Source organism: Chlamydomonas reinhardtii, chromosome 3 (genome assembly GCF_000002595.2).
Source record: "Chlamydomonas reinhardtii strain CC-503 cw92 mt+ chromosome 3, whole genome shotgun sequence".
In the NCBI taxonomy this organism is placed as follows: Eukaryota; Viridiplantae; Chlorophyta; class Chlorophyceae; order Chlamydomonadales; family Chlamydomonadaceae; genus Chlamydomonas; species Chlamydomonas reinhardtii.
The window spans coordinates 67,199-83,578 of NC_057006.1; the positions used below are offsets into that span (position 1 = coordinate 67,199).

At 63.2% G+C, this 16,380-nt stretch overlaps 2 protein-coding genes across 2 annotated transcripts; one reads left to right on the top strand and one right to left on the bottom strand.

Moving 5' to 3' along the window:
- The first annotated feature begins 4,677 nt into the window (after nucleotides 1–4,677).
- CHLRE_03g143807v5 (uncharacterized protein) lies at nucleotides 4,678–6,569 on the top strand. The gene is made up of 3 exons (XM_043060354.1): nucleotides 4,678–5,042; nucleotides 5,319–5,459; nucleotides 5,708–6,569. The coding sequence occupies exons 1-3, from the start codon at nucleotides 4,949–4,951 to the stop codon at nucleotides 6,175–6,177; spliced, it is 705 nt and encodes a 234-aa protein (XP_042925483.1). The 5' UTR covers nucleotides 4,678–4,948; the 3' UTR covers nucleotides 6,178–6,569.
- Nucleotides 6,570–6,571: 2 nt separating this feature from the next.
- On the bottom strand, nucleotides 6,572–16,327 carry CHLRE_03g143827v5 (uncharacterized protein). Its single transcript, XM_043060355.1, has 26 exons — nucleotides 16,020–16,327; nucleotides 15,749–15,833; nucleotides 15,621–15,650; nucleotides 15,290–15,403; nucleotides 14,723–14,826; nucleotides 14,413–14,491; nucleotides 14,002–14,160; nucleotides 13,786–13,878; nucleotides 13,433–13,653; nucleotides 13,135–13,294; nucleotides 12,951–13,004; nucleotides 12,420–12,839; nucleotides 11,998–12,236; nucleotides 11,708–11,808; nucleotides 11,436–11,557; nucleotides 11,118–11,305; nucleotides 10,687–10,975; nucleotides 10,223–10,543; nucleotides 9,786–10,032; nucleotides 9,564–9,631; nucleotides 9,310–9,456; nucleotides 9,062–9,118; nucleotides 8,719–8,889; nucleotides 8,236–8,508; nucleotides 7,061–8,091; nucleotides 6,572–6,966 (listed from the first exon to the last, which is right to left on the bottom strand). The coding sequence occupies exons 1-26, from the start codon at nucleotides 16,082–16,084 to the stop codon at nucleotides 6,684–6,686; spliced, it is 5,121 nt and encodes a 1,706-aa protein (XP_042925484.1). The 5' UTR covers nucleotides 16,085–16,327; the 3' UTR covers nucleotides 6,572–6,683.
- Nucleotides 16,328–16,380: the final 53 nt, after the last annotated feature.

Consider the following 16,380-nt stretch of genomic DNA (forward strand, 5'->3'; position numbering starts at 1 on the left):
AGAACAGTGCGGCGTGTTGCTGAGCTCCCAATATCAATTGAGTAGGAGGCATCGGGGGTTAGTGCTGAGGCGCCTGAAGCGTGCGAAGCATTACATTGGCGTTACGGTAACACCACTCCGCATTTTGTTTTCAGGGTGATGTCTAGCTCAGCAGGTGGCCGCCGTCTTCTGTCCGGGCACTTGCATGGCGGTTCTGGGACTTTCCCAAAAATGGCCCGGACCCAGGCCAACAAAATCTAGCCCTAGAAATAAGCCCCCGGGAGGAATGTCTAGCGCACGGCCAGAATGGCCGACGAATGTCTGGAGACTTTTATCTGAGTGAGTGCTACCTGACCACATCTGCCACCGAAACCCAAGGGCATCCCTCCGGGGCAAAGATGGCAGACCGGGATCCGACAAGTGTTCTCCGGTCACGGGAAAAGGGGCTGAGCCCCTCCACAGTCTGAGGCCGAACAACCTCATCGCCCGGACATAGCCGGGGTCGGTTTCCACAGGCACATAGCCAAACCAGGTGCCTAGCAATCGCGATGCCACAGCAGAGCCAACCGCAGCCAGACGCAGCACAGTTGTCAACAGCCGCACTACTTGTCATGCCGCTACGCATGCCCTGCCAGCCCCACCGCGGACCGCTACCTAGACACCAGCCAGCTCCTCAGCCTGCGCGCTTGCACCGCTTCTTGGGCGGCGCTGCGCTCTCCTCCACATGGCCTTTCCCGCCCGCTCCGCTACCAAGATGACCGGGACCCCGAAGACAGGCGAGGCAACCACCGAACTGACAGAATAGAGCAAGAAACAGACGCAGGGGACAGAGCTGGACAAGAAAAGGTGGCTCTCCCTCGCAAGGGAAAAGTGGGCTGAGCCCACGCCACGTCCTCCGTCTGAGGCCGAAGGTTCCGATACTAGCCTCATCTCCCGGTTTGAAGTTGGCAACTCTTCCTTTGTGGAATCCGCGTGACAGGGCTGCTTTCCTTGCGACCTCGCGACCTCGCGAAAGTCAAGATGTCCATGCATGGACTCGCGAGGTCGCTTCTCGCTCCAGCCGTTTCACAGGGGACAGAGCTGGAAAAAGAATAGAAACGAGAAACACGGAAACCCAGCACCCAAGCCCGAACCATCGCGAGCACGGGAACCACCGCAGGCGCACACACAACAGAGCGCCGGCACACTCGCACCAACACACTGCAAACCGGACCCCGAGCCCCATGCAGGCCAGAGAACACAGGCAGCTGCTACCCGACCGTCACGCACGCCCGCCGATCCAAGCGGCCGCGCGCAGCAACAAAGCAGACCAGCGACCACACGGGAACCACCGCAGGCGCACAACCAAGCGCAGGCACACACGCACCGACCCGCAGCAAAACGAGTCACGCGCCCCACGCAAGCCGGGGCACACAGGCAGCAGCCAATCAACCGACTGCCACACCTGCACACCGGACCAGGCGGCCGTACACACGGGCTCCACAACTAAGTGTCAAAGCAGACCAGCTACCGCACGGGTTGCACCGCCGGCGCACAGCCAAACGCAGGCACACACGCACCAACACGCCGCCAAACCGGGTCAGCACACTAGTAGGGCCGCTCCCAGAGTACCCGCAACAACTCCGCGTCCGCGCGCGCCGCGACCTCTAGCAGCTGCGGCACCAGGCCCCGTGGGCACACGGGAGGGCCACCGTCCGCCACCCGGTCCCGCTCCCAGGCGCAGACGGCACCATGGAGACATTGAGATAGGAGCCCTAGCGTAACCGTACAAGGGCCACCGGGCCCCGCCTCTGGTTTTCACAACGAAGGCATGCGGGCGGGCATAACGTGGCACGTTGTGGGTAGGATTCATTGCTGTTCGGTTTGTTGTCGGTTGTGCTTGTGCTTGACAGCAAAACGCAGCTGGCCGAAACGGGCGGTGCCTGTACAAACCGACCCCGGCTACGTCCGGGAGATGCGGTAGTTTTGAACCTTGGACATTGCATCAACGTGGCGTGGGCTCAGCCCATTTTTCCCTTGCGCAATACACACCGGATGCCCTCAAGGCCATGCGCGTTGTAGCCGTGGACTCGGGCTGCGTCAATTACCTGGTGGCCTGCGTCGGCTACCTGGCCGACTTCAGCCCGCACAGCCACCAGCACCCTGCGCACGCCGTACGCCTGTGGGCCGGCCCGAGAGCCATCCCAGAGGCCGAGCGTCAGCAATTGGCGCAAGGCCCTACCCGGCCTCTGCGAGAGCGGCGCAGGGAGCGGGCAAAGCGCCGGCGGCGGCAGCGGCGGCTTCGTGGGGTCGGGCGCGCTAATGTGTGGCGGAAGCGCCAGCGGGGGCAGTCGAGGGGGCGCGGGAGGCGAGGGTGTGCCCGTGGGCGGTGGCGGCGAAAGCCGCGCGGTTGGCGCGGCCGCCGTTCGCGGAAGCAGAGGCATGCAGCAACCAAGCGGCGCAGGGAGCAGCGCAAGTGCTACGCGCGTGTGTCTGGTGCTGGTTACCGCAAGCGCACTGGCCAATCAGAGCGCCAGCGTTGGCAGGAGGCGCGTCTGCAGGAGCAGCCAGCGCTCCAGCGGTGGCAGGCCGGGATCCCAAGTGCGCGGGTGGCGTATGCAGCTGACCACACACGCCGCATTCAGTACCTATACAGCGGCAGCGGTGGGATAGGGCTATGGCAGCTCCTGCGCCATTACCGGCAGTGGGGCCAGCGGCGGTGGCGCTTGATTGTTTACATTCGCAGCCAGAAGGTGCGCGTTGGTTGCTAACTCCGTCTGTCCCAGGTTGCATGCGTGCCCTGTACAGCTCATGCAAACAACTCACCGCACAACGTCATGCCCGTCCAGGTCCTCGAGCAAACGGCGCAGCACCTGGCTGGGGCAAGGCCCAAGGAGGAGGTCATCGTCGGCTGGGGCAACGCCAACACTGGCCACGGCGGCTGCGTCAGCAGGTCGGGCAGGGGCTCTGGTCCTTGGCTCACTCAGCCACTCACTCACCCGGCCACTCGCTCAGCAACGCACTCACTCACCCACCTTCACTCACCCATTCACCTTCACCCACTCACTTACTTCGCAATTCAGGTCAGGCAGGGGCCCAAACCGGGCGCTGCTGCGTCTGCTGGTGGACAAGTACGCCCACCTGGTGGTCTACGTGGACGAATACTACACCAGCCAGGTACGCTGTAATCTTCACAAAGCAATGCGCACAACGCTCAATGCACACGTACCTTACCTGGCCCAAACCTATCTCTGTGTCTGAGCAGGTGTGTGCGAAGTGCGGACGGCGGCTGCTTGGTAACGGGCAGCGCTGCCTGGAAGTTGTGATTCCGTTTGGTGGCTCGCGTGCCCGCGACGTCCAAGTGTGCCAACACTGCGGGACTGTGTGGGTAAGTGGGTTGGCAGGTTTGGGGCGGCAGGTCGGTTTGGAGATGATGATACGGGATGACACGGGATGACACAGGGCGGTTTGGAGATGACACGGGGTGACACACGGGATGACACACGCCCTGTTTGCATGTTGAACTGCAGGGCCGCGACGCCAACTCGGCTACAAACATGCGGCACGCGCTGATGGAGATGCTGCTTGGCAAACCGCGGCCTGCAGCCCTGCGACCTGCTGGCGGCGGTGGCGGTGCAGGGCCTGGCGGCGGCGATGGCGGTGGCGGTGGCGGCGGTGCAGGGCCTGGAGACGGCGGTGGCGGCGGCGGCGGCACCGCGCCTACCGGCGGCAACAGCAGCGGCCACGGCGTTGGGCCCGGTGGTGGCGGCGGCACGGGCGGCCCTGGGCCCAGCGGCAGTGGCGGCGCGCATGTTCGGAGCAGAGGGGGCGGGCAAGGCCACGTGGAGGAGGACAGCGCGGCGCCGCCTTCAAAGCGGCGCCGGCGCGCAGGTTGAGACCTGCCGGTGTTGTCTGGTTAGCGACCTGTGCTGACGAGCATGGCGTAGCGGGCAGTCGGCTGCAGCGGCAGGGGTGTTTTCCTTGCTGTCTGGTTGGCCTGCTGCCTGCTGCACTAGTGCTTGATAGCTGGGCGCGGCTGGGCACATATGGCGGGCGGTGCCTGTACAACCCGACCCCGGCTATGTCCGGGAGATGAGGCTAGTATCGGAACCTTCGGCCTCAGACGGAGCACGTGGCGTAGGCTCAGCCCACTTTCCCTTGCAAGGGAGAGCCACCTTTTGGGGTCTTGTCCCTTGCGAAAACCAACCTTTCTTGTCCTCTTGAGAGGCCTTGTTAGCCGTCGCCTAAGTCAGGGCCTCAATGAACTTGCGTTCAGTTGTGTGTGCCGCGCTTGGGCAGCGGAATACATGCATCCGGGATACAAGCATAAGACTACCTCTTGCGAGTCCCTAAGCTGACAAGCTAGGGTGAGGCCGGTGGCGAGTCCTGATGAGCCCGCTGCTGGCCCCACAAACTTACCGTAACCCCTCATCATCTGACGCTAGGAATGGGTGCTGGTTCGGGACACGACGGGAGGGGTTCGGGGTGTCCAACTCGGCGGTTAGCTGTCGGTTGCCACCGATATTTGGTCCCAACCCCCCCTGGAAGTGGGCAGGCGGACCCTGAGGCCCGGCGGGAGTGCATACGGGCTGTCTTCGCGCTCGGGGGCTCAGCGCCGTGTGAACACATGCAGTCATGCACACACACGGTACGGCTGTGGGCAGTGCGAGACATTGTCTGGCTTTGTTGCCATGCAAGTACGACCGCTCACCGCTTGCGCCAATGGTTGCGTGGGGGCGCCAGGGTGTGCCCATTCTGCAGCTGACGCGCGGCCATGATGACGCGGCAACGGTTTTCCTAATAATGGCATTGTGGTGCGCCCAACCGCACAACATCATAATCGCAGTGTTCTACGTGAAAAATTCTTTCGCCCTTTCTGCTGGGTTTTCTGGGATACGTCGGCAATTGATGAACTGAAGGGCGTCCTTTCGGGGCGAGGGTCCAAACCGATTTCCAGTCTTTAAGTATTCAATTAATCAGGTTCGGCCCAATGGCCGTATCTTTCGCGGGGCCAGGGCCTGCTGCCGCGCATGGAGCGCAGCGCTTCGTCACCTCGCACCTTGACGCACAACCAAGTAATTTAGGTGAGACTCGTACTGTTTACGTATCCCCAACCTTCTTCTTGGTAGTCGGAGCCTTGGGCACCTGGCTGGCGTGTCAAGCTGGAGAGCTGCTGAGGGCTGCTGCGCACCCCTGCTCAGACCCCTGCTGCGCACCCCTGCTGCGCGCCCAACGGGTCAGATGCTTGCACGATGCGAACCTACCGCTGTTCGCTTCGCGAGTAGCATAGGCTGTTACAAAGCGATGCAGCCACATGCCTTAACTCGATGTATGTTTCCTGTCCTGACAATGCGCCTCAGGTCGTGGTGGGGGCACTACCGACACGGACACGCTCGCACTGTTGCTCCAGGCAGGAGCTACTTGCCTGGCCATGAGCTGTGTGGTTGGGTACCGGCTGTACCGCCATCTCCGTTCTCGCCCACAGAACGCACACTCATCAGGCGAGACCTTTATATTACGGTAATACAGAACTCAGCGCCTGCGCGCACAAGATCAGCCTAGTGGAACAACCGAAATACCGCACCTAGCAAGACCATATGCCCCGCTCGTCCGGGAAGCATAGGAAGAGTTGCGTTGGTGTGCTAATGTTGAGGCTGGCAGCATGTAAACAGTGCATCACATATTACGTGTACGGTAACGGCGTGTCTTGCAATTGAGGGTGGCGGCCCGCTCTGTGCCTTTTGCGCAGCTGACGAGCAGTTGGCGGCTGCCCGAGCTGAGCTACGGGACAAGGAGCAGCAGCTGGTGGCGCTCAGTGCTCAGCTGGCGGGGCGGCGCTTCTCAACGGACCATAGCCGCGAAATAATGTGCCTGCACGCGAAGCTCCGTGCCGCCCAGGAGGAGTTGGTCGCGGCCGGATCCAAGTGCAAGGCCGCCAGTGAGCGTGTGGCGCGCACCGCCTGTGACCTGGCCGTGACGGAAGCGGAGCTGCGGGCGCACCGGGCGCAGCTGCAGTCCGCCACGCAGCAGCTGCAGCAGCTGCAGTCACGGCTGGAGGACACCCACGGCGAGCTCAACCTGACGCGGTCCCAGAACTTGATGATGGAGCGGGAGGTCGCGCAGCTGCGTCGTCAGCTGCGGGACGCCGCGGGGCAACTGGAGGGGCACCTGGCGGCGAGGGCGGCGAGAGCCACAGGGTTGCTTGACTTGGACTATTAGCAGAGGGGGCCGCAGCGGCACGCGGAAGGAGATGAACAGGGCGCAGCCTGCTTGGTTGGTTGGTTGGTGTCTGGTTAGGGTCTTTGCTGGCGAGCATAGCACTGCACAGCATGTGCTAGGCCGCAGCAGTGAGGAATGTTGTGGCTAGAGGATTTCCTGCTGTTTGGTGATTGCTGGCTGTGCTTGTGCTTGGCAGCGGGACGTGGCTGGACGCATGGCGGGCCATGCCTGTACGAACCGACCCCAGCTATGTCCGGGAGGTGAGGTAGACGCTTGCGGCCTCAGGCTGGAGACGTGGCGTGGGCTCAGCCCACTTCTCCCTTACGCGAGAAACCATCTTTCTTGTCTGCAACTGGAAGCAGTTTGCAAGCCTGATCACTAATCTACCCCTGTCGGACGCGCGCATCATTAGCAACTTCGCATCCCTAAGCGCTCCACACTTCTCCTCAACGCCGCAAGCCAGCCCTAGAGCAGTAACGCACGGCCGCTAGGCCCGCAGGAGATACCTAGAATGGCAGTTCACCCTCAGCGGAGGCGCCGGGCACACGAAATCGATCCGCAGATGAGTCTGTAAACGCCCGTAAACCTACGCCAGCTGCCGTTGTGGGCCGCCGCCTAGGCCCTGCACTGCCGCCGCCAGGCGATGCGGATGCTGCCAGCCCCACCGGCGAGGGGCTGCTCGCCCGCACTTCGCCGCTAGCCCCCGTAGAGCGCGTTCGCAGCGCAGCAGCCACACGCGAGGCGTCAAAGGAAGCGGACATGCCAGTACCGGACCGCGCGCTGAAAGGCCTACAGTGACACCAAAAGGGGCGCACATGTAGTTTAGCTTCAGCAAGGGTCATCCTCGCTGACAACCGATGTGCGACGCAGGCGTGCCTCTCACCTGTGTTTTGCGTTATGGCTGTGGCCCAAGCTGAGGCCTCGCAGCCCAGGTGCGTGATACGGGGACGTGCTCGCCGCTGCTCCGCCTCCCGAGCCTCCACTCCCACTGTCTCCAGCCCAGCGCCTGCCCGCTGCCGGCTGGGCAGTTGACGGCCGTCCACCTGCCACTGCTGTGGACAGCGACGTGGATGCAGTCTGTCGGAGCGCTGCATCGCTGGCCGGACCAGCATCCAGCCCCCTGACCGGCGCTTCCGTATCAGCGCCTCCCCCAGCAGGACATGCTTCCCCTCTTTCGTCCTTGTCCTCGTCAAGGCTTTCGCGGCCTTCGGACACGACTGAGAACCCGCCGAAAGCAAGGCCACCCCTCTCAGCTTCCCAGCTGGCGCCTGGCAAACCTGCTTCTTCGTCGTTCGCCGCCAGCTGCTCCCGCAGTCCTAGCAGCGCCCGCTGCTGCGCCTCCAGCCCCGCACTGCCCTCCGCCAGCGCCACCGCCAGCTCCTCCATGCGCTGCCGCTCCGAGCTGATGAGCTCCGCGTACGCACGCAGCGGCGTTCCCCGGCTGACCAGGCCGCTCTGCGCCGGCTGGCCGCCCACTGAGCGGTACATGCCCCACCCAGCCGACACCGGCCGCGCCAGAGCCGCAGATCCGGGCCGTGTGCCCTTGGCTCCGCTCGAGCCCTGCAGGTGCGTGTGATGTGTGCTGGCGGCCGCCAGAGATCCCCGCCCTGGTTTCACCAGCGCCTGCTGTACTCCAGTCAGCACGCGCTCGCCCGCGCCCGCGCCGGGGATACCAGACGCAGGGCGTGAAGGCGGCACCCGGCCCGCCATGCTGACAACGCTTACACTGCCTGCGCCCTCGCTGAGGACATCCTCGGCGTCCTGCTCGCGAGCCACCTCTCCACCTGCCCCGACACTGCCGTGTGACGCCGCCCAGCGCCGCTCAAGCAAGTTGTACTTGGATTGCAGCTCACGCAGTGCCACCCAAGCTGCATCGTAGCGGTCCTTCAAGGAGCGCAAGTCGCCCTGGGAGACCTGAGGAATGCAAGCAAGGGGCACTAAGTCAGGCAACAAAAAAAGCACGCGCCTCTGAAGCATTTCGTCGCCAGCGTAGCACAGTATTGGGTTGCGCTTTTGCCTGACTTCCGCTTGCGGGTTCCACCGGCCGGCCGGTCACACCTGCAGCTCCCGCAGCAGCTGGCTGTTCTGGTGCAGGGTGGCACGCTGCGTGGCCTTGGCGCTGCCCCGCTCTTGCTCCAGCCGCCACTGCAGCAGCACCACCCGAGTCTCCGCTGCCGCCGCGTTGGCCGCGGCCTCCATGGCCTCGTCCCGGCCGCCCACCCGCATGTCGCCCAGGCAGTAGCGCCGCACCAGTTCGTCCAGCGCCTTCTGGCGTGTGGACTTGCCGCGAGGGCCGCGGTCGTCTGGCTGCTGCATGGCCTCGTACAGGTCCTGACGGGATGGAGGGAGGGGGAGGGAGGGTGGTGGTGTCGCGATAAGGGCGAGCAAGACAATCAATCCCCTAGCGCATGCGACTTTGCCTACTCCTGTACCACGTTCACACTTCAATGCCAGATTGCCAGCCCCTCCCTTTCACTGTTTACCAGCCAGCTCTCGTGCCTTTGCATATGCCGATGCACCGTTGCACCCGTGTGCACTCACCTGCGAGAAGGCGTTGATGGCCGCCTCCATCTGGCCCGCCTTGCTCTTGAGCTCCGCCAGCTCGCTCTTGAGCGTCCTCAGCGCCGTGTCCTTCTCCGCCACATGCCGGGACAGCACCTGCATCTTGCTCATGTGCCCCAGCAGCTCGCGGTCGTGGCCCTCCAGCTCGGACTGCCCGGTGAGATGGACATAAGGATGGGGGGTCAAAAACATTGTTACTTGAAGAGTTGGTGGCTCATTGCTGGGGTAGAGTTGGGAGAAAGACGGAGACCGTAAGGCGAGGTCAGACACATTGAGTACGGGCAAGCCACGGCAACCACAACCAGATCTCGCCCGTCCTCACCTGCAGTCGCGACATCTCCTTCTCCTGCGGCTCCAGCGCCTTGGCGTATGTCTCCGCCTGAAAGGCCAGCAGCAGAGGGCGAGCAAGTGAGGGCAGCTTACTCCAATCCCAAACAAGCCAAGACCCAGCAGAGTGCAGGATAAGGCGTGACGTGTATTGTACGCGTGGCCCGTGCTTCGGAGCCACCCACGGTGAGGTCCGCCACCCGCCTTCCACTCGCCACGGTAACTGGCTTCCTCCACACACACCTTGTACGACAGCACAAACTTGTGCTTCTCCAGGTCCTGGACCTTGCGGCGCAGCTGTTGGATGGTTGCGTAGTTGTCGGTGTTGACCGCATCGCGCTCCTCCAGCTCCTTTGTCAGCTTGGCGATGGTCAGCTTCAGCTCCTCAGCCTACAAGTGGGCAAGCAGAGTTAGCAGACCGATGTGTGTGCGGGAGAGCACGGACGAAAAGCTGCTGCGGGCCCCGTTGCAAGTATAGGAAGCTGAGCACGCCGCACCTGTTCCCGTAGCGCAGTGTTGTCGGTGGTCAACTTGTCCATCTTCTTCAGGTCGATGGTCTTGTCAGCTGTGGGCACACAATGCACAAGTACCGTATTGAGCAGGCCAGACGGTAGGTGAAATAAGGAGGACACACACGCTGGCGTAGCACCATCAACTGCTTCGCATTCATATTCATCTCTACGCCTCGATCGTAGCTCACGCTCCCGGCCCCCACCCACCCTTCAGGCGCAGGTTGGTTCGCTTGAGGATGTTATTGTCTGCCTTGAGGCGCTGCTCGCGCGACTCCGCCGCCTCTGCCTGCGCCGTGATCTTGTCGTTGATGCGCTCGCTGTGGTCCTCAAAGTCCTCCTCAGCCTGCTTCACGTACTCGGCGAAGAAGCGATCCTGCTCCGCGCGCGACTCCGCCTCGGTCGCCATGCGCGCCTCCACAGTCACCAGCTGCGCGGCGTGGGCTGCGTGAAGGTCCTACACGGGCATGCGGGCGGCATGGCGGGTGTCTGAGGGCGTTGACAGAGTCGTATGCACGCACCGGTGCGCACCAACCTTTGCACTTGCCCAACTTTGATGAAGTACCCAAGTCACAACCGCCCCAACCTGCACTCTGCGCACGCGCACAGTTCACATCCCTTTCCACTGTCTTGATCGCCTCTCCCACCTTGATGTCCAGCTTGTGCTGTTCCTGCAGCCGCCTCAGCGCCTCCTCCGCCCGGTACTGCGCGTCGTCCCTGGCCGCCGCCATCACCCTCAGCTTGTCCGCCTCCACCGCCAGCCGCTTCTCATACAGCGCCTCCAGCTCCTCCGCGGCGCTCATATGCGCGCCCTCAAGCTCCTTCACCACGCGCCGCTCCACGTGCCGCGAGTCCTCCGTCAGCCGCGCTATGAGGCCGTCGCGCTCCGCCACCGCCGCCCGCGCCGCCGCCAGCTCGCCCTCCAGCCGTGTGATGGCATCACGCAGCACCTGGGAGGCGCGGAACGCCTGGGGCGGCGGGAGAGGGAGGCAGACAGGGGCAAGAGCAAGGAAATGTTGGGTAAGAAGGCAAAAAGCAATCCGCTGCGGGCCCAACAAGTGTACTCCACACACCCCAGCGGCCTGCACTGCTGCCCCCACCTCCCTCTCACCTGGTACTCGGCCTCGGAGCGGGCGCTGCCCACCAGCATGGCCACCTCCACGACCTTGTCCCTCAGGGCCTGCAGCCGCTCATCAGGCACTGTCACCATGTACGGCGCCGCCAGCGCACCGCCACCTGCAGCCGCCCCAACGGCCAAGGGCCCAGTAAGGTTTGTGGCAGAGGGCCGCACGGAGCCCGCGTGGCTGTGGCCGTGCCCCGGGCCCCCCGCCAGCGCCGCCTCCAGCAACACGCCGCCCAGCACCAGCGCCACACCGCTCATCAACACAGTGCCGTCGCCGCTGCAAAGCGTCACCAGGGAGCAGGTTCACAGGCCAGTCCAGTCAAGGTCACATCATTTGCCTGGATACCCAACCGCATGCACATCATGGCGTCCCGGATGTCATCACAACACGGCTGCGTTGTTGGTGCCCATGGCCTCACTTGGCGGTAAAGAGCAGTCCCCGGGACGGCACCAGTGCCATTCGGCTGATGCCGCCTCCGACCGCCGAGTGCAGCTGGTAGTGGGTAGGCGGCGGGGCCAGCGCGGCGAAACCCGGCCGCGGCGGCAAGTCCTCGCCGGGCCAGGCGTGAGACACCACACAGCCCTGGTCGTCAGCTGCCAGGTAGACCTGCGGGTGCGTACGGCAAGAAGGCGCGTGACGGTATGACGCACGGGCGAAAAGGCCTCCAAAAGGCCTAGTACACTCGTGGTAGGGCTCAGTCACCGCGCATGTCCATGCAGCTCGCCCGGTTGCGTACCTTGTCAGCCCCAAGCATCAGGGAGGGCGCGTTGGGGCCACCCTTGCACGTCGCCTCGTACTCCACCTTCCCATTTGCGATCTGCTGCACGCGCCCGTCAAGGCAGCGCACCACGGCCGCACCTGCGCACATGGGCGCATCCGGAGTCGTAAGCTGGAGTCAAACCACACGGCCAGCGTCCGGCAAGTTTGGTTGCCCTTGACCCGCCCATTCCTTCCGGCGCTCCTGCCCCCGCGACGGGATTGGTTCAGATTTAACCCTCGCCCCCTCACCTCGCGTGTGTCCGCACATGGCCACCCCGCAGTACACGGACTGTTTGTCGACGTGCTCCAGTTCCACTACCCGGTTCAGGGTGGCTAGGTCCCAGAAGTAGCTACGAGGGATGCACAGGGCGACACAGGCCGTCACAGGCCGTGAGTCTGGCTACCGCGGTGCAGCGACTGATTTTTCGGCACCAATTGGTGAAGCAGCACAACGCACGGCCTACTAACTACTTGCCATGCCACAGCCTGTGGCCCGCTGGCTAGCCCGTCCCTGCTCCACCTGCTCTGCCGTCACTCACAGTGCGCCGCCCACACCCGCCGACACCAGCATGCGATCGTCTGAGCCGAATGCCAGCTCCGTCACCGCAGTGGCGTGGCCCTTGAGCTGCCCAAGCTGCTGCTGCGCCCGGAAGGGGTAGGTGGAGGTGAGTGTGATGGTGTTGTTGCGCCCCACCGCCGCGAACATGCCGCCGCCGTTGGAGAAGCGCACGCAGGTCGCCCTCTTGATGTGGCTCTCATACACCTGGTCCAAGTGCTCCTGGGGGGGGGGGGGCATGGGATAAGATGCAACGACAATGTGACCTACAGCGTTGCCCAAAGCAGCCCGCGCGCCGAACGAATCAATCACCACAGCGTCCAGCCTACAGCCTACAGCCGCCATTTATAACCGGACCAACCCATTCAGCAGCCCGCCGCGCCCTCCCACTCCCTCCGCCCTCACCAGCGCAATGCAGTACATGGCGACCTTATCGTACAGCCCCAGCAGCACCAGCTGGCCGCCCGGGTGCATGTCCAGGCAGGTGGGGTCCTCCTCCAGGGCAAAACTGACCACACAGCGCCTCGACTCGTAGTTCCACACTCGCAGTTGAGGCGGGAGCGGTGGCGGAGCACGCAGACCCGAGGCAGTGAAGCCCCCACGTGTGGGGCCCGTCCCAGGCGCTGAGCCCCCGCCTTCAATGCCGGTGGCTACGCCCGAAAGCGACGCCGCCGCTGCAGCGGCCTGTCCCGCCGCTGTACGGGCACTGAGCGGCTCGCTGGGCAGGCACGCCGCGGCCACTAGCGGCACAGAGGACGCCGCCGCCAGCCCCATCACACGGCCGGTCAGGAAGCCGCCCAGCACACGCCGGAACGGCTCACCCTCCTGCAGGCAAAAGGACGGGACGCTTATGCGATGAGGTGCAGATGCTGAATGGAGTCTAGCTCACGCGGGCACGTTGCGCCAAGGTCACATGACACAATATGTCCAACTCACCAGCACGTCGTGCCCCACCACCGAAATGATTGGCTTCTCCTCGCGCTCCGCCACCTGTGAGGCAATGGGGTTCTCGGTTCTGTAAGGCATTCGTCTAGCACGGCAACGCGCATGCGCCACGTACTTACGGTAACCGGTGAGGTTGACGGTTATTGTAGCCGCCTGTCCATCCACGCCCACTCACCAGGGTCATGTTGGCCACGTATAAGTCACCGCCCGCAGTCACTGCCGCCACCTCCTCCTCTCCAGCCGACACGCTCAGCCAGATGATGGGCCGCGGCGGGCCGGGCGGCAGCTCCACAGCCAGGCGCCGAGTCAGCGCGTACAGGTCGCGAATACCGGCCCTACGTGCCGCGGAATGGGACGCGAGCGGCAGGGCTGTCGGCTAAGGCAATTGGGTACATGGTGCTAACGCCTGCGGCCTGTTGCTGTTTAAATCCAACCAGGCACCGCACAATCACTGCCTGACCCCGCCCGCGAACCTTTTCTGGTCCACACCCGGCGGGTCGAAGAAGTACACGGTGCCGCTGGTGCCCGCCGCGATGAAGCCGCGGCCGCGCGCAGTGACCGCGAGCAGGTGCTCCGAGGCGCCCAGTCCCCCGCTGCCGCCGCCGCCCACGTGTGAGTGCCCCAGCAGCAGAGCACTGGCGGATGCGGCGCTAGGTATTGGCTCCACCCGGGTGGTGATTCGGGCGGAGGCGTCCTACAGCGGGCAACAGGGTGGTGCCAGGCAGGAACAGCACATGTGTGGTCATCTGCTGACTGTGAGGCAATGCTGATGTCCGCTGCCCGGGCGTCCATTTCCTCCCCATCCCTACCCGGTCCAGGCGCTTACCTGGAATACGTACACCTCTCCGCCGCTGCCCACCAGCGCCATCAGGTTGCCCGCCAGCCAGCACATGGACGTCAGGTGGGCAGCCTCCCAAGCCTGAGGGAGCGAAGGAGGGTCACGATGCAGTGCGGCACTTACTGGGGGCACCTGCGCGGAGACAGCGGCGCCCGGCATCCCAGCGCACGCCTCTTAACCACCCAGCGCACCCGTCCCCCTCACCGGCGGCGCGGGCATCTGCCTCAATATGTCGCTGTCCGGGTCCAGGCGCAGCTGCGAGACGCTGTTGGGGGTCAGCACAGCCAGCAGCATGTCGTCGGTGGGGCTGAACTGAGCGCTCAGCACCGGCTTGCTCAGGTCCAGGCGCATGCGAGCCAGAACCTGTCGCGGATGGGCGGGTGCAGCATCTTCACGAGCTAAGGGTAAGAAGTAGACCGGGAGACGCATACGGTAAGCAGGCTAGCGAGGTGGAGCTCCTGGGGGTGTTGACCGTGGGTGTTGACCCAATGTCGGACAACAGCGGATAACACTGGACGACTGTCAGCGGCCGAAGCCAACACTACTGTCCTTCTCTCTCACACACACACGCACACACGCACACACACACACACGCACGCACACACACACGCACACCTTGCCGCTGTACCAGCGCCACACCACCAGTGTCCAGTCCGGGTTGCCATACTGAGTCAGCAGGAACTTGCTGTTCTCACTGCGAATAACGTGAACGGGAATCAGGGATTGCATAACGTTATAGCACTGTCAAGCAAGACTCAAGGGCACCCCTTATGCCATGGATAGGTCAGTTCCCTCTCTCCCTCACCTCCGCGCCACCCCTCTCCCCTAGCAAACAGAACTTGCCTGCTCTACCCGCGTTCAAAATCCGCACGTTCAGGGCAGTGACAGCAACGACGCTTTAGCAGAACTGTACCCTTAAAGTTACCTGAAATCAATGCACTCCACGCGGGCCGACTCCGAGCCGCTGAGGGCTGCGTCTTGTGGCAAGGACTTGACCCGCTTTTCGCCGCCAAAGCTGTACACCGACACCTGAGCGAGGGGCCATCCGTGTGCAAAAAATCCGTACCTGGAAAAAAACGTGTGATCTTTTGGCTCGTGCGTCTGTGTGTGTGTGTGTGTGTGTGTGTGTGTGTGTGTGTGTGTGTGTGTGTGTGTGTGTGTGTGTGCGCGCGTGCGCGTGCGCGTGCGTGTGCGTGTACGAGTGCGCGTGCGTGTGCGTGTGTGTGCGTGTGTGCGTGTGCGTGTGCGTGTGCGTGTGCGTGTGCGTGTGCGTGTGCGTGTGCGTGTGCGTGTGCGTGTGCGTGTGCGTGTGCGTGTGTGTGTGTGTGTGATAGCACACACGAACGGTTTACAAGAGCGCCCCAGAGCTGCATCGCGTCCCTAGGCACCCCGTTTCCAGGCCTTCGCCCCTGTAGGCCTCAACGGCTGAGACACGACTCTCCCAGCTGCCAGCTCCACACTCCTCCCAGCGCCCCCACCCCCCACCCCCCACCTGGTCGTAGTCCAGCCCCGGCACCCGCTCCACCGCCGCAAAGTACTTGCAGTTGGACGCTACCGCCAGCACCAGCGCCCGTGCCCCGCGGTCAGCCAACGGGATGAAACGCATCTGCGTGGGGCACACAAGGTGGCTAAGCAGTCAGGCACTGTCGCTACCCGAAGACTGATCCCGCCCTAGGTGCAGCGCTCTGCGCCGTCTTTGATGTAGCGTGCAGGGTCTGCCGCTGTGAATTCCATCGTCAACGTGCAAGCCGACGCTGTCTTCCTATGCGCGCTGGACGAGCTGCTCATGTGTCCCGACTGACGCAGCAAAGCCCAGAGCGCACCTCCTGAGATATGGTGTTGTACATTGCCACCTGAGACAGGAGTCACGGGGGGTTGTTCAGGTTTGGTGGAGTGCGGACTGGACCCCGCAAGAACAACACGAATGCGCCTGCCTTTGCAACTGGCCTACCTGAGCTCCAACGGACCATAGCATACGTTCACCCTCCAGGTGCCATAAGCAATTCCGACACCCCACGTCCATGCCAAAGGCAAACCTGCAAGGTCATTGGGATGGCAGTCATGGCTGACAGAGGTTACATTGGGGAGGCAGTCATGGCACCAGAAGGAAACCGCGCGTGGGGTCAGGCACGGGCGCAAGCTGAGGACGGGCGCCAACCACTGGCCCAGGCACCTCCAGGATAGGATGCAAGGCAAGGAGCAAACATGTGAGACACCCCTACGTCGGTGATATGATGGCGCCATGATGCCCAAGCGCTGAGCTGCCTCCGGCATTCGGGACGTTCATTTTTGGTCTCCAAACTTCGAGGGCCGACCTAGTGAAGTACCATTATGCCTGCATTCTCAGCAGCTATTCCTGCCAAATTCATGGCAATGACATCGCAAGCAACCAGGCAGCACGCGGCCTTTCAGCTTGACCGAATTACTGACAGGCGCAGCACCAGGCTATGATAATGAAGTCATTTGTAAGTTAATTAAGTGTTGTCATATACTAATAGTCATACTGCGCTTCGCTCGGTGCCGAGCAAATTTCTTTCTGGAAGAGACCGATGAGTTGCTCAGCTTGCGATAAGAAGATAAAGT

Bases quoted from the DNA above. Each gene is read 5' to 3' on its own strand.
- CHLRE_03g143807v5 (XM_043060354.1), top strand. From the start codon at position 4,949: ATGGCCGTATCTTTCGCGGGGCCAGGGCCTGCTGCCGCGCATGGAGCG. The intron at 5,043-5,318 runs GTGAGACTCGTA...AATGCGCCTCAG, and splicing joins CGCACAACCAAGTAATTTAG to GTCGTGGTGGGGGCACTACC. The intron at 5,460-5,707 runs GCGAGACCTTTA...CCTTTTGCGCAG, and splicing joins ACAGAACGCACACTCATCAG to CTGACGAGCAGTTGGCGGCT.
- CHLRE_03g143827v5 (XM_043060355.1), bottom strand. From the start codon at position 16,084: ATGAACGTCCCGAATGCCGGAGGCAGCTCAGCGCTTGGGCATCATGGC. The intron at 15,651-15,748 runs GTAGGCCAGTTG...CTCCTGTCTCAG, and splicing joins TATGGTCCGTTGGAGCTCAG to GTGGCAATGTACAACACCAT. The intron at 15,404-15,620 runs GTGCGCTCTGGG...TGCCCCACGCAG, and splicing joins ACAACACCATATCTCAGGAG to ATGCGTTTCATCCCGTTGGC.